This window comes from Mirounga leonina, unplaced genomic scaffold, assembly GCF_011800145.1.
Source record: "Mirounga leonina isolate KUSES-001 unplaced genomic scaffold, KU_Mleo_1.0 Mir_168, whole genome shotgun sequence".
Lineage (NCBI taxonomy): Eukaryota > Metazoa > Chordata > Mammalia > Carnivora > Phocidae > Mirounga > Mirounga leonina.
In genome coordinates, this window is record NW_023270426.1 from 24,136,547 (window position 1) to 24,152,512 (window position 15,966).

The following is a 15,966-nucleotide window of genomic DNA, read 5'->3' on the forward strand; positions in this document are numbered from 1 at the left end:
CTAAATTTGCCATTATGAGATAAGTGGCAGCTAAAATCAGAAAATTCTTGGTACAGCTTAAAACTGATTGTTTTTCGGGGTGCCTGGGTGGCTCAGTCGGTTGAGCAACTGCCTTCGGCTCAGGTCATGATCCTGGAGTCCCGGGATCGAGTCCCGCATCGGGCTCCCTGCTCGGCGGGGAGTCTGCTTCTCCCTCTGACCCTCCTCCCTCTCGTGCTCTCTGTCTCTCATTCTCTCTCGCAAATAAATAAAATCTTTAAAAAAACAAAAACAAAAAAACTGATTGTTTTTCATTTCAGAGAAATTCAGCTGCAGTCAGTTGCAGCAAACAATTCCCCAATGACAAAGTAACATAGTTCAAGGTTACTGCTACTTTAATTTTTATTTAGATAGGAACAACAAGGTAATGGTATTTTTCACCCTTCCCTCAGTTTACTAAATCAATCCTTATCACCAATTGGGATACACTGTAGTATCCTCTTGTATTGCTGAGTAATTGCTACTTTCATGCAACAAAAGCAGGTCTTGTTTAATCCTTTGCCAGTTTAAAGAGAAAAAGAAGTCAGGCCTTTTGATGTCAGGAAATGCAAAAGACAAGTCCTCCAAGTAACCAAATGAATCAATTATATTTACATTTTTAAATCAAGTTCGAGCCTAAAATAAGTAAGGACACATTAAATAAAAATTTTATTTTAGCATGCTTGCACATCCCAAGGTAAGTATAACAGACTTCTTTTCCCTTTACAATAAACTCGTAATTAGCACAATGATTTTCGAAACTAACTTCCTGTGTTTCAGTGTGACAGTCTGGATTTGGAGGACATGGGAGGGGAAGAAGGGAAAGAATTATTAAAAATAATCTTCTGAAGAAGAAACATAGCTATGTAATTCCTACGCAAATGTTTGCTAACTTCCCCTGGCACAAAAACGGTGATGTCATTCTACACAGCCGTACAGCAGTTATAATCAACATCTGAGTTTTTAAATCACTAACAACTTAAGGAAATTAAGAATATTACTCAAAAATCTCCTCTCCCTAGAGTACCACATCTGTGAAAGAGAAGAGTGTGCCCATCTGGGGTCATATACTCAGCATATACATACTCAGCATCAACAAGACTGAAGTCATTTTTCCCTGCACAACAGAGAAGTTGTTTTTTTCCTTTAGAACTCTGAGCAATGAAAGCCAGGACTTTAAATGGCTCCGTATAAAAACATAAAAAGGGTGGGTCACAGTCTATTAGTAAAAGCAGCTCAACATCAAGAACCCCTCTTCCTTTAAAATGAAATCTAAGGGGCGCCTGAGTGGCTCAGTCGTTAAGTGTCTGCCTTCGGCTCAGGTCATGGTCCCAGGATCCTGGGATCGAGCCCCACATCCCCACATCCCCACATCGGGCTCCCTGCTCCGCAGGAAGCCTGCTTCTCCCTCTCCCACTCCCCCTGCTTGTGTTTCCTCTCTCGCTATGTCTCTGTCAAATAAATAATCTTTAAAAAATAAAATAAAATAAAATGAAATCTAAAAAACAAAATAATTTTCAAAGGGAAGAAGAACTCTTTAGTTATCTTTACTTCATTTTTTCTAAGTATAAAGTAGTATACAAGGAGCTGATAAATTTATATCTGCAGTGTGCTCTCACAACAAAAGTAATGTATACTTTTTTCTCCTATAGCAAGCACTAAATAAAATATCCAAACTTGATTCCAGTAAGAACAATACATAATTATTTTTACTGTAACATCAACAATATTTACTGCACCAAGATTTGTGGTTTATTTCCTAATCTAGTACAACTATTTTGTCGGCTTTAAAATTACCTCAAATTGACTGGAATACCAACTCTACAGCTACATGAAATTGTAAAATGGTTTCAAAACTTGCACCATGACTATGTCCCTTTCTATTAATATTTAACATAATGAAACAGAGAAAGAGCAAATATTTCAACTTGGCTTTATAAATGTCACGATTCAAATTACAGGTCAACATCCAAACTAACAATTAAAATAACAACAAAACCAACATAGTATTTTAAACAAAGGGCATTTCAAACAAGCTGTCATGAAGAATTCAGATTACTACAGCCTAAATAACTGGAAAGTTGCTCAACTGTTTAGATTTTTGTTGTTGATCTTAATTTGTTACCTATCAGGAATACATCTACTGTTTTTACTTTCTACCTGTGCCACATTTATCTTAGGTTTTATACTTCTGGATCTTTCAACCATTAGAGATCAACCATCAAATTACTTCAACAAGTAGAAATAGCAACACCGCTCCCAAACAGCAATTTCTGCATTGCTAGACACTTATCTAGTTGGTAGATTTATACCATTGTTCATTCTTAGTTCCTTAAATGTAAAAAATACCCACAGAATGGTGGCATACCTCTAAATTGGTTTAAATATGGTACAAAGTTATTTTTAGTTGGGTTCAAGTTTTAAAAAGGCACTAATCATTCTTCTCAAAGGCTGATCTACTCAAGTTCCTCCCATATTAAAAAAATTAAAAGCTTAATTTGTCTCTTTTGGAAAAAAGAAGTTTATGTAATGCTCAAGTAAAAGGACATTAAAATTATAGAATAATAAACCTGACATCAGGGTCAGGATCATACCTAGTGTTCATAAAAGTAAGTCTGACATTTATTCTAATGATGGTCCTTTCAAATACCAGCATGGTTAAATGTCCTTTACATACACTTTCAAATATAATTCTTATTTTTAAAAAACACTCTTATTTTCTAGTGTGCAAAGTAAAAGGGAAGAAAACCCCCATAAACCATTATAAACTGGTTCTTATTCAGGAAAAAAAAAAAAAGATACAAGAAACATTCACGTAGTATTTGCGAACTATGTCTATTCCCTCCTTGCATGCTAGAAAGATGCAAAGACAAACACTTGCAAACTATTCAGACAGATCATTCCACAGTTGTAACTTTCATCATAGTTCTCAAAGCAGTATGGTGAGGTCAGCTCACAAACAGCTTAAGTAGCCAAACTAGAAATTGGTGGTAGTAGTATCAGGCTACATAACAGCCTCTCCAAAGAATATGAAGTAAGAGAACTAAAATGTGCTGGCCACACGCCAAGAGACTGGATGGCATATAGTTTGAGCAATGAATATGCAGAGCTTACAGTATATAGCAATTCATCATCCCTTACCCTATAGCCTGATTTTCCTTGTTTAAAACCACAATTAGCCATATATAAGAGGTATTTAATACTACCAAATTTCTCCATACTTGTGACTTGAAAGACATCTGGGCTGGCAAGATTTGGTTAAACTAAATACATACCCTATAAAGGAAAATCTGATTCCCATCCTATATGAAAATGAGGAAGGTAAAAGAGATACTGTTATATTGATATTATTCTGCATAGAATAACCTTTATTCTTTAAGGATTATACTGTCCTCAGCATAATTCTAAAGGCTTACGTTCTTCTATACTTTCAGGGGTTTTTTGTTTTGGTTTTTTTTTTAAGATTTTATTTATTTTTTAGAGAGCGAGCGAGAGAGAGAAACAGCATGAGAGGGGAGAGGGTCAGAGGGAGAAGCAGGCTCCCCGCTGAGCTGGGAGCCCGATGTGGGACTCGATCCCAGGACCCTGGGATCACGACCTGAGCCGAAAGCAGACGCTTAACCATCTGAGCCACCCAGGCGCCCTATACTTTCAGTTTTGAATGAACATCTCTGCAACTGGTTGGCATTTAGAATTAGTCAACTTTCTCGGTAGATTTCATAAAGAATTAATACTGTCCAATCAAAGGACATAATTTTGGTCAGAAACAACTCCTCTGACCTTAGTCAAAATACATTACTTTTACAATTTCACCTTTGTTGAATCATATTCTAAAACAGAATAAGAAATCCTAATTCTTAATTGTCCAACTTTCCAAACATATTTTCTTTCTAAAGAAATAAAAGAAAATGCAGTTATTTTAGGCAAGAGAACGAATCATACTCATTTCAAATCAAGACACATTTAAAGATTTTTTTTTTTTTTTTTAATCTGACAGAGAGAGAGACAGCAAGAGAGGGAACACAAGCAGGGGGAGTGGGAGAGGGAGAAGCAGGCTTCCTGCTGAGCAGAGAGCCCGTTGTGGGGCTTGATGCCAGGACCCTGGGACGTGACCTGAGCCGAAGGCAGACGCTTAACGACTGAGCCACCCAGGCGCCCCAAATCAAGACACATTTAACATCTATTTTGTGTCAGACATTATGTTGAGAACTGAGGAAACAAAGACAAATATGTACATGGTCTCACAGAGCTGACGATCTAGTTGAGAAAAAAGACCTATTTAGAAGTCAATCATCTCTCTTTCTCTGCTGTACTAGCTACAGGAACAAAAGCTCTGGTATCACCCAAGAAGCGTGGAATAAGTCTGCCAGGGAGAACCGAAAAATCTTCAGAGAAGATGAGCTATGGGGATACTTCAGGCCAAGGACAGAACGAGCAAAAGCAAGAACATGTGTGACAAAGCCCTGTGACAAAAGTAGGGACAACCATTTCTGGAACATGTGCTTACTACTCTTCTACCTTCACCCATGACAGACATTACTAATCAATTAAAACATATTTAAAGTCCACATGAAACTCAAACTCCTTCTCAACAGATAACGCAAAATCAATACAAGAAGTTAAGTCCATGACATGAAATTTATGTGCTATCCTGAGCCTGGGAATAGAAAGTGGCAGGACTTGAGGCTAGGGAGTTACATTAATAATGGACAGATTATGGGGCACCTGGGTGGCTCAGTTGGTTAAGCCACTGCCTTCGGCTCAGGTCATGATCCTGGAGTCCCGGGATCGAGTCCCGCATCGGACTCCCTACTCAGCAGGGAGTCTGCTTCTCCCTCTGACCCTCCCCCTTCTCATGCTCTCTCTCATTCTCTCTCTCAGATAAATAAATAAAATCTTTAAAAAAAAAATAAAATAATGGACAGATTATGAATGAACATGAACACTAGGCTAATAAGTTTAGATTTTATCCTATGGGCAAGAGATCAAAGAATTTTATGAAAAATATGGACATGATCAATTCCGGCAGAAGTACGAAGACTGCATTTGGACAGACAGAATAAAGGCAGAAAGAAAATTAAGACGCTATTGCAATAATCTAGGCAAGATACAATGACGCCTGAATTTCAGCGATGGCAAAAATCTACCACAGATTCTAAAACAAAAATGGAGTATTTTGGATTTTATAATTCGTGGTTTTAAAACAACAGCTTGAGAAAAATTAGTATTCTAATTAGAATTCCCAAATAATACTCAAAAAGGAAAAGACAAATTAAGGTAAAGACTGGAATTAAAGTGAATCACAATGATACTCAAGATTACTCAAGACTATAAATTCAGAAATAGTTATTTCAGGTTTAGCATCAAGGAGAACATCCTCATGACCAGACTAATACTCAGCAAGTCTTTTCTTCCTGAGGGCACTAATACTCTAGCCAAACAACAAACGCTGTTCACCTTACATGCCCCTACAATGCAGGGTCAAATTTGCACTCAATGGGATGCAGAAAGCGTAAAAGCCAAATTGAAAACCAAAGTTTGAAACTATGCAGGTTTCACTTTATCCAAACACTTAAAAACTATGTATTTCTTATACATGAAATAAATCTTCGGGAAATACTACTACTGTTGTACATTAACTAAATCATATCCTACCTAGCCTTTTAATTCTATACTTCTTCACATGGAATACAACCTATTTGTAGCACTTAGGGCAGTATGCAAAAAAGGCAACTACCCCACTTATGCACTATGTTTAATAAATTAAATTATTCTGATTAAAACTAAAAACTTCATTATAGCTCAAAAGGCCAAAGACAGTCAAAAGAGTTTTTCTATTTTTGGAAAAAGAGATTCTTTAACTGTTGCAAAAGCTAATGCTGTGACATGAAATCCAGGTGCAACATGTTACAAACATGTTAGGAAAGCTAACATTACTGTTTTAATACCTAAGGATATTCACATTAAGGATAAAACTACCCTGCAGTGAATGCCAACAATGCACCTCATACTACACAGACAGATATTCAAGGTTTCTATTTTGTTATCATTCCAATTCTTTCATGTCCCAGTAAGCAAACCCTCAAAGTGGGATTCTCTTCCTCTAAAAATAAGCTAAAATGAAAAATATGAACTACAGAGATAAAATTTATTTGTGATATATTGTTTATTCTGAGAAAGCAAATCACATGTTTATCATAATCTCTTTTCCAGAAAGAAATGGAGTAGCTAGTCATGAGCAGGGCCCACTTCTCATGATGTCATTCCAAAGCCATTACTAAATGTTACACATGTTACGCTTCCTTCAAATCAATCACAAAACAAGTCATCCTAAGACCGAGGTCAAATTCCACTCAACTAAAAGATCTCCAAACTTGAAGTAACGGTCCACTTACTAAATAATATTCAAAGACCAAATTCCAGAAAAACCCTCCTCTTGTACCTCCCCCACTTAAAAAAAAAAATCAGTCTTCTCCTTTTAGCTCATTGTAATGGAATGTGACCTGTAGTTAAGGGCTTTTCCATTCTTTATTTACTGCTTAGAGAAGGCGAAGCAGATCTATTCTCCCTCACAAGGGTAATGTATTTCTTAAAAGAAGAAAAGTGCAGTGTGGGTGGTTAATAATATAACAATTAGAACAAAGGGCAAATTGCTTTACTTGATTTCTCATGTATGACAGGATGAGTTTATTTAAATGATAAATGAATCTATTTTTATTTTACAACACTGGACAAACATCTAAAAGATCTAGGATTTGTATGATTCCTAATAAATCAGGTAGCATAGGGAAAGTTAAAACTACAACTACTTAAATAAATCTTCACACAAAATTACTATAAACATCTTTTCATGACAAATCATATTTTTGTCATTGAAGTTATACACTTAAGTACCTACCTGATCATAGAGAGAAGAACAGGAAAATATTTAAGAAATGTACTTCAAAGTCTAATATTAAACACATCTCTCTGGGGTTCAGTTAGCATTTTTTTTGACTCGATGATCCTCAAAACTACTATGATACTTTAATCCAAGTTTTAAAATGAACAAACTCTAGACAAAAACTCTCCCACAATAACCCCCTTAAGGATATATTTTACTTACATTCTTCCTACACCTTCATACATGTGAGTCTCATCTACCAAAGTCATAATCTCTGTATCTGTAAGATGTGCATGCTTTTTCGTTCTGTTTAGCTGTTCAATCTGTATGTCTGCAAGCTTCACCTTCTGTTGAGTGTCAATAACTTTGGCTTGAAGCTCTGTGAAGGCCTAATAAAAACAAGTCCTTGATTTAGTGGGTGAAACATTTTACAGGAAACACTTAAGTCAAATCCAAACACATTAAAATAAAGCATATTAACCAGAGACAAAGCTGTTAAATTTACCAACACAAACATCAGTAAAAGTCAATATAATTGTAAACAATCAAGCCACCATACTAAATAATGAACTTATCCTGTCCTCAGAAGATGCAGTCTATTTGAAGCAGAACAAAGGCACATTAAATAACCTTATGAAAAAGCAGGTATCCAAGCAGTAATAAAAACAATAAATGCAAGAGTCAGAGGATGAAATCCAGAGATTCAAAACAAGAACCACAAATACAACGACTCACTTCATTTGTGTTACATGACTAGATTTCAAAACACTTTCTCACATTTGTTTGAAATACTAACAAGGGAATATTAATATGAGAACATTGAAGAATATAGTATCTCATTTACTCTTCTCAATAATCCTATGAGTTAGGGATGGCAGTTTCATCATCACTCTTTACAAGTTAAAGTAACTAAATTTGTTGAAGAGATAAAAGTGGCTTGCACTTTTTGAACAAGGGTTGAAAGTGTTCAAAAACACTTTTTGAACAAGGGTTGAACAACTATCAGGTGGAAAGGCAGGTACTTAAATCCATTTCTTCTGACCCCTAGTTCAGGAATGTTTCTATTCTACTGTCTACAGTAATATTCAGAATACAAATATTTTTGAGATAAAGATAAAAAACTAACAAAAAAAATTCAAAGCATTGGTAGAAGAACTGCATCATGATATTCATATCCACATACCAAGCCAAATTTGACCCTCATGTACACTTAAACAGTTCTTGGATACTCTGTTTAAGTGCCTGGAATGACTTTCAGATGCTGTCAAATTTATTCCATAATAATAACATCTGTGACTGCAACAATACAAGGCAAAGGCTACTAAACTTTTTTCTGACTTTGTTCTCCCCTACTAGTAGGCTTCCAAAGACTGATTTGGGGAGGGAGGTGCCTGAAACTTCCTATTAGTTTCCAACAACAACAACAACAACAAAGATCTTATAAAGATATTAGAAGATAAAACCTTTAAACAAGTTTTTTTTTAGTTAATTTAATTAGCTCTCAAAACTACCCAATTTAAGTCTCCAATCATTTTCTTAGTTTGCATTCATTGCCCAGGGGTTTCTTAACGAATTCAAATACTGGGAGCTAAGACTATTCAGAGCTGTACTCAAGTGTTTACTCTTTCACTAAACCCCGACTTACATTTGAACTCTTAACAGAAAAAAAAAGGTAAATTTTTAGAATTCGTTAAGAATTCTTAAAATGAATTTTGTTTTGCATGTAAAATTACCTGACTGTTCTGTACACACTTTGCTAAGGAAGCTGGTAATTGTTCAAGCTGAGATATTACAGCATTAGAGAACACCACGTTAAAGACTAAATTTACAAGTTTCAAAAGAAGACAAAAAGCAAGTTACATACACATATATCCTCCGGGTAATAACAAACAGCTTCATTTATTAGGAGCAACAACTAGCCCAGCTGTCCTATTTCATATGCAAAGGTTGACCAGAAGAAATATTAAGACGCAAAATTTGCTCTTCTGAAGAACCTAAATAATCAAAAGGTGTGGAGTAAAGTAAGGAACAGTGGATTCTAGTCCCAACTTTTGACTAAATCTTTTCTGGAACTCAGTTTCCTTTTCTAGAAAATGTACAGGTTTAAAGTAGATGAAGTCCAGGATCCTTTCCCTGACAACCCTTAGATGGCGAAAACGCTTTTGACTAAACACATTGATAAGCAACTGTCTGAAGAGAGCAGCCCAATTCCTTCTGATACAGATTATATTTGGAAAATTTTACGGACCTGTTTCTTTTTTTGACAAGTCCTTCAAGAAAAGGGGAAGGGGAGTAGGGCTGGGAGTTAAAGCTCTGATATTAACATTGCTATGAGACTCTCTAACTCTGACCTGTATGTAGATACTGCGACCTTTCACGTTACAGGATCAAGTAAGTGGCCTAAAAACACAGAGTGGACTTGGGAATTTTTAAAGCAAATGAGGATTTAGAATTACAGATGCCTCGGCTCAGGCAAGCGGTCCGAAGGGTCTCCAACTTGAAACGCTTACTTCAGGCCTTACTATGGAACTGAAGCCTCCACACAACGAAACGGCTCTGGAGCTCGGAACGAGAGAACAGGCCAGCTATCCGCCCGCGAGACAACCAGACCAGCCCAACCGGCTCTTACCCAGAAAGAGTTGCTCGCCCCCCACGCCAACCTAAGAAGACCTGGTCCCGCCTCAGGACTCGGGGAAATCACTCCCCAGTTCCCTGGGGCCTCTTGCCTTCCTCAGGACTCGAGCATCATTTGATATATCCCCTTAGCTTCCCAAAGAGAAGCCTGTGGCAGGTCAGGACCCTCTTTTACCTTCTTCAACTCCAGATCCACGGGAGCCGCCATCTTGGTTCACTCAGTGCGCCTGCGCAGTACGATAAAGCCAGAAAGAGGATGGAGGAGGGGCAAGCCTTGGCGGTTCGACTGTCCCTTTCCTTCTGCGCCTGCGCACGAGTCGGACTAGCCCGGCTTCTAGAAACGTTACGAATACAGATTACGTTTTCCCCATGTGATTTATCAGGCTTGGCACGCAGATTCTCAGTGTGTTTTTAAGCGCTTTGACAAGTAGCTTAGTTAGTGCTTGGTGACTAGAGTTGTACGTAGATCAGGCCAAAACTTCTTCAGGCATTCATTATTTCAGCTAGTCCCTGTGCTGTCGGGGAAGTAGAAGAATCAACCTCAGCCTCAGGCATGCCAGAATGGAGAAGTCCAGCAGTTTTAGTAGAAGTGTTCTTCCAAAGAATTTATTTCTACTGAAATCTTCTGGAAGACCTTCTAGACACAGTGGTTCTCAAGAGAAGCCAAAAAAATTTGCTGAAAGAATACAGATTCTCTGGGGTGTATGGGTGGTGCAGTCGCTTGAAGGTCCTGACTCTTGATTTCTGCTTGGGTGGTGACCTCTGGGGTCTTGAGATTGAGCCCTGCGCTGGGCTCCACGCTGAGCAGGGCGTCTGCTTTGGGTTCTCCCTCTGCCCCTCCCTCCCCCTGCGCTCATGCTTTCTCTCTCTAATAAATATTTTAAAAAATAATAGTATAGAGTCTCTGGTCCTCATCCCAGACTTAATTACTTAAAAATATCTGAAATTGGGGCCTGGAAGTTTGTGTTTTCCCAAACTCCCTTTATGACCTGATGCAAGTCCACCTGCAGACCACATTTCAACCAGAAGATGAATAGTAATTAGACTTTTAGACACGGAAGAAATGGATGTTTTACCGACTCTAAAAACTTGGGAGAGAGGGGGAAAGGCAGGGAATTTGGATCCAGCTAGCTCTGGATTCAGTGTTTGCTCTTGCCTAGGTCTGTCTGGTTCCACTTCAGTAGCTGTGTGACAGTAGAGTTTGTGTCCTAATTTAATTTGAGAGTAACAATATTGACCTCACACAGTTATTTTAGGGAATAAGACTGGGAAAAGCTCCAAGCATAGCACCATGCTCACAGTAGGTACTCAATAGTTATAGTTAAGTTGATGTAGTTAGCATTATTATGTTTGTCTTTCAAGGTCTAGGAAGCAGGCCACCTCTCCCATTATCTTTTTTGCCTTTTTGTATCATTCATCACACAGACCAAAAATAATCTTTCCTCTGAACTCTCTTCAAGACTACATCTGTTCCTTTCTGAGGTACATGATACTTCCTACCTTAAAAAAAAGAAAACTTTTTCTTTTTTTTTTTTAGATATTATTTATTTATTTTTCAGAGAGAGATAGAGAGCACAAGCAGGGGGATTGGCAGGCAGAGGAAGAAGCAGACTACTTGCTGAGGAAGGAGCCCTATGTGGGACTCTGTCCCAGGACCCTGGGATCAAGACCTGAGCCAAAGGCAGACGCTTAATCAACTGAGCCACCCAGGATCTCCTACCAAAAAAAATAATTCTTATTAAACTCTAAGCTCCTTGAAATCAAGAACTATGGAATAATGGTTCTCCCACTTATACCCAAAGCACTGATTACAGTGCCTCACAGAGAAGAAATACAAAATAAACACTCAGTAAGAATAAATTCTACAGAAGAAAACTAGCCATTTTTCTCTAATCTGGTAAAGAAAAGAAAGGCCTAATTCTACTCTGGGACCTTCTTAAAACTTTGTTATAGATAGTTAATTAATAATGACTAAAAATTAAAATTCAAAGAAAGTCTCAGACACTTACTGTACATTACCTCATGGGATTTTAAAACACTCCTCATAGAGGCGTATGTAATGTCAAAGTTAGAAGCATAGGCTAAGGTGTCAGACAACCTGGGTCCAAATACTGCCTGCACTACTTAAAAGCAGTGGGACCTTAAGAAAGAATCTTCTCTCAATTTTTCTGGCCATTGTTCCTTTTTGCATACCACTCCTTCCTCCTGAGTTTAATTTCCTTCTTGATGAAGTAAGTCTTTTAGTAGATTCTTTCAGGAAGAGTCTTGGAGAGTAAACTCTTAGCCTTGTATGATAGGTTTGATTGTGTCCCCCCCAAAAAAGATGAGTTGAAGTACATCCAAATGTCATCTATTTGGAAATCAAGTCTTTACAGTGGTAATCAAGTTAAAATAAGGTTGTTGCGGTTGCCCTAATCCAATATGTCTTAGTCCTTCAGGCTGCTATAACAAAATACCACAGACTAGATGGCTTATAAACAGCAAACGTTTATTTCTCATAGTTCTGGAGACTGGAAGTTCAAGATCAGGGTGCTAGCATGGTTGAATGAGGGCCATATTCTGGGTTGCAGACTTCTGACCTCTTGCTGTGTTCTCACAAGAAAGAGTGGAAGACCTCTGTGGGGTCTCTTTTATAAGAACATGACTCCCATTCGTAAGGGTTCCATTCTCAAGACTTAAGCACTTCCCAAAGGCCCCACTTGCTAATGCCATCGTGTTTGTGGGTTAAGATTTCAACATATGAATTTTGGGGGTACGCAAACATACCATAGCACAATAATGACTGGTGTCCTTATAAAAAGGGGAAATTTAGACTTAGAGATAGACATTCACAGAAAGAGGACTATGTGAAGAAACAGAAGAATGCCATGTGAAGATTGTAGTTATCCTTCTGGCTATCAGAAACTGAAAAAGGCAAGAAACCCTCTCTAGCTTTTAGAGGGACAATGACAATGTCAACATCTTGATTTTGGTCTTCTAGCCTCTAAAACTGTGAGAAAATAAATTTCTGTTGTTCTAAGCTACCCAGTTTATAGTACTTTGTTATGGCAGCCTTATGAAAGTAAGACACTTTGTATATGTAAAATTGTCTTAATTTCACCCTTAGTTTGAAATGACAGATTAGCTGTGTATAGAATTACAGATTGACAATTATTAGACATTTTTCCATAGTCTTCTGGCTTTCATATACTGATAAAAAGTTCTGTCAGGCTGCTTTTCATGATTTTGTTAGAAACCTGTCTTTTTTTTTTTTTTAAGATTTTATTTATTCATTTGAGACACAGAGATACAGAGAGAGAGAGAGCATGAGCAGGGGGAGAGGCAGAGGGAGAGGGAGAAGCAGGCTCCCCACTGAGCCAGGAGCTGGCCGGGCTGGATCCCGGGACCCTGGGATCATGACTTGAGCCGAAGGCAGACGCTTAACCATCTGAGCCACCCAGGTGCCCCAGAAACCTGTCTTATCTCTCGTGTCTTTTAAGACATTCACATTGTTCTAGGTTCTGCCCTTTTACGTGTGTGTGTGTTTTCTTTATTTTTCCTGTTTGGGACATAGTACACTTCTTTAATCTGAGGTTTTATGCTAATTCTGAAAAATGTTCAACCAGTAGCTCATGGAATATTGGCTTCCCACCATTTTTTGTCATTATTCCTAATTAGAACCCCTATTAAAAATATGTTGAATCATCCATATCTCTTTGCCTCTATTTTATACTTACTATATCCTCATGCTGAATCCTGAATGATTTATTCAATTTTCCTCACTAATTTACTAACTTTTTTTAACTATGTCTAGTTTACTATTTAAGTCATTCCTTGGGTTTTTATTTGAATAATTATAAACTTTAATTCTTAAAATTCTATTTGACCCTTTCATGACAAAAACACTTAACAAACTAGGAATGGAATAAAACAACTTTAACATAATAAAAGCCACATATAAAAAACCCATAGTGAACATCATACTCATTTGTAAAAGACTGAAAGCTTTTCCAGTAAGACAAGGAACAAGGCAAGGGTGCCCACTTTCTCCACTTCTACTCAACATAGTAGTGGATGTCCTAGCCAATGCAGTTAAGCAAGAAAAGAAATAAAAGGCATCCAAATTGGAAAAGAAGTAATAAAATTATCCCTGTTCACAGATGATAAAACCTTATAATTAGAAAATCCTAACGATTCCACACAAAAATTATTAGAGCTAATAATGTACTCAAAAAGTATAAGGATACAAAGTCAGCATGCAAAAATCAGTTGCATTTCTATCCACTAACAATAAGCAATCTGAAAAGGAAATTAAGAAAATAATTGCATTCACAATAACATCGGAAAGAATAACATACTCAGAAATAACATAACAGGGGCGCCTGGGTGGCTCAGTCACTAAGTGTCTGCCTTTGGCTCAGGTCATGATCCCAGGGTCCTGGGATCGAGCCCCGCGTCGGGCTCCCTGCTCCACGGGAAGCCTGCTTCTCCCTCTCCCACTCCCCCTGCTTGTGTTCCCTCTCTCACTATGTCTCTCTCTGTCAAATAAAAAAATAAAATCTTAAAAAAAAAGAACATAACAAAGGAAGTGAAAGATTTGTACAATGAAAACTACAAAATGCTGCAGATGGAAATTAAAGAATACACAAATAAATGGAAAGACATTCTGTGTTCATGGATTAGAGGATTTAATTAATATTGTTAAAATGTCAATCCTACCCAAAATGATTTACAGATTTAATGCCATCCCTATCAAAGTCCCAATGCCTTTTTTTGCAAAAATAGATAAACCTATCCTGAAATCCATATGAAATCTCAAGGAACCCTGTATAGCCAAAACAATCTAGAAAAAGCAGAGCAAACTGAGGATTCACACTTCCTGAGTTCAAACTTCATTATAAAACTACAGTAATCAAAACCGTGTGATGCTGGCATAAAGACAGACAAATGTACAAATGGAATACAATAGAGAGCCCAGTGGGGTGCCTAGGTGGTTCAGTCAATTTAGGGTCCAACTCTTGGTTTCAGCTCAGGTCCTGATCTCAGGGTTGTAATCTCAGGGTCGTGGGATTGAGCCCCCATCGAGCCCCAAGTCGGGCTCCACACTCAGCTCAGAGTCTGCTTAGGATTCCCTCTCCCCTCTCTTGCAGCCTCTCCCCCTGTGCTCTCGCTCACTCTCTCCCTCTCATTATCTCTAAGATTGATCTTCAATCAATCTTAGAAAAAAATAGAGAGCCCAGAAATAAACCCTCAATATATAGTCAAACGATTTTTTTTTTGTCCCAAGTGTGCCAAGACCATTCAGTGGGGGAAAGGTCATAATGATACAAGCCTAACTAAAGAAATAAGAAAAAACTCAAATAAACAACCTAACCTTACACCTAAAGGAACTAGAAAAAGAACAAAGAAAGCCCAAGATGGAAGGAAATAACAGAAGGAAGGAAATAATTAGGTCAGAGCAGAAATAAATGACAGAGGGGCATCTGGCTGGCTCAGTTGGAACAGCATGCAACTCTTGATCTTGGGGTCATGAGTTCAAGCCCCATGGTAGGCGTAGAGTTTACTTTAAAATAATAATAATAAAAAATAGATTTTTTAAAGATTTCATTTATTTATTTGAGAGAGAGAGAATGAGAGACAGAGAGCATGAGAAGGAGGAAGGTCAGAGGGAGAAGCAGACTCCCCGCCGAGCAGGGAGCCCGATGCGGGACTCGATCCCGGGACTCCAGGATCATGACCTGAGCCGAAGGCAGTCGCTTAACCAACTGAGCCACCCAGGCGCCCCAATAATAAATAGATTTTTAAAAAAGATTTAATTTATTTATTTGACAGAGAGAGAGAGAGCGAGAGAGGGAACACAAGCAGGGGGAGTGTGAGAGGGAGAAGCAGGCTTCCCGCTGAGCAGGGAGCCCGATGCAGGGCTCAACCCCAGGATCCCGGGATCATGACCCGAGCCGAAGGCAGACGCCTAATGACTGAGCCACCCAGGCGCCCCAATAAATAGATTTTTTAAAAGAAATAAATGACAGAGACCAAAAAAATAAAAAAGAACTAATTAATGAAATCAATAGTTGGTTCTTTCAAAAGATAAACAAACTTGATAAACCCTTAGCCAGACTCATCAAGGAAAAAAAGAGAAAGGACCCAAATAAATAAAATCAGGAACAAAAGAGAAGTAACAACCGACACCACAGAAATACAAAGGATAATAAGAAAGTACAATGAAAAATAGCCACATACAGAAGAGTGAAACTGGACCATTTCCTTACACCATACACAAAAATAGTCTCAAAATGGATGAAAGAAATCCATCAAAATCCTAGAGGAGAATAGGCAGCAACCTTTGTGACCTCGACTGCAGCAACTTCTTGCTAGGCAAATCTCCAAAGGCAAGGGAAACAAAGGCAAAAATGAACTATTGAGACCAAGATAAAAAGCTTTTGCACAGCAAA

General features: G+C 38.0%; 1 protein-coding gene across 1 annotated transcript in view; it reads right to left on the minus strand.

The window, feature by feature from the left end:
- PFDN1 (prefoldin subunit 1) overlaps positions 1-9,804 on the minus strand; it is a 68,915-nt gene extending 59,111 nt beyond the window's left edge. The window contains exons 1-2 of the mRNA XM_035014285.1: positions 9,711-9,804; positions 7,124-7,290 (exon numbers count right to left, since the gene is read on the minus strand). Coding sequence (XP_034870176.1) covers positions 7,124-7,290; positions 9,711-9,743 — 200 coding nt within the window. The 5' untranslated portion in view covers positions 9,744-9,804. The remainder of the gene's footprint in view (positions 1-7,123; positions 7,291-9,710) is intronic.
- Between the last annotated feature and the right edge of the window lie 6,162 nt (positions 9,805-15,966).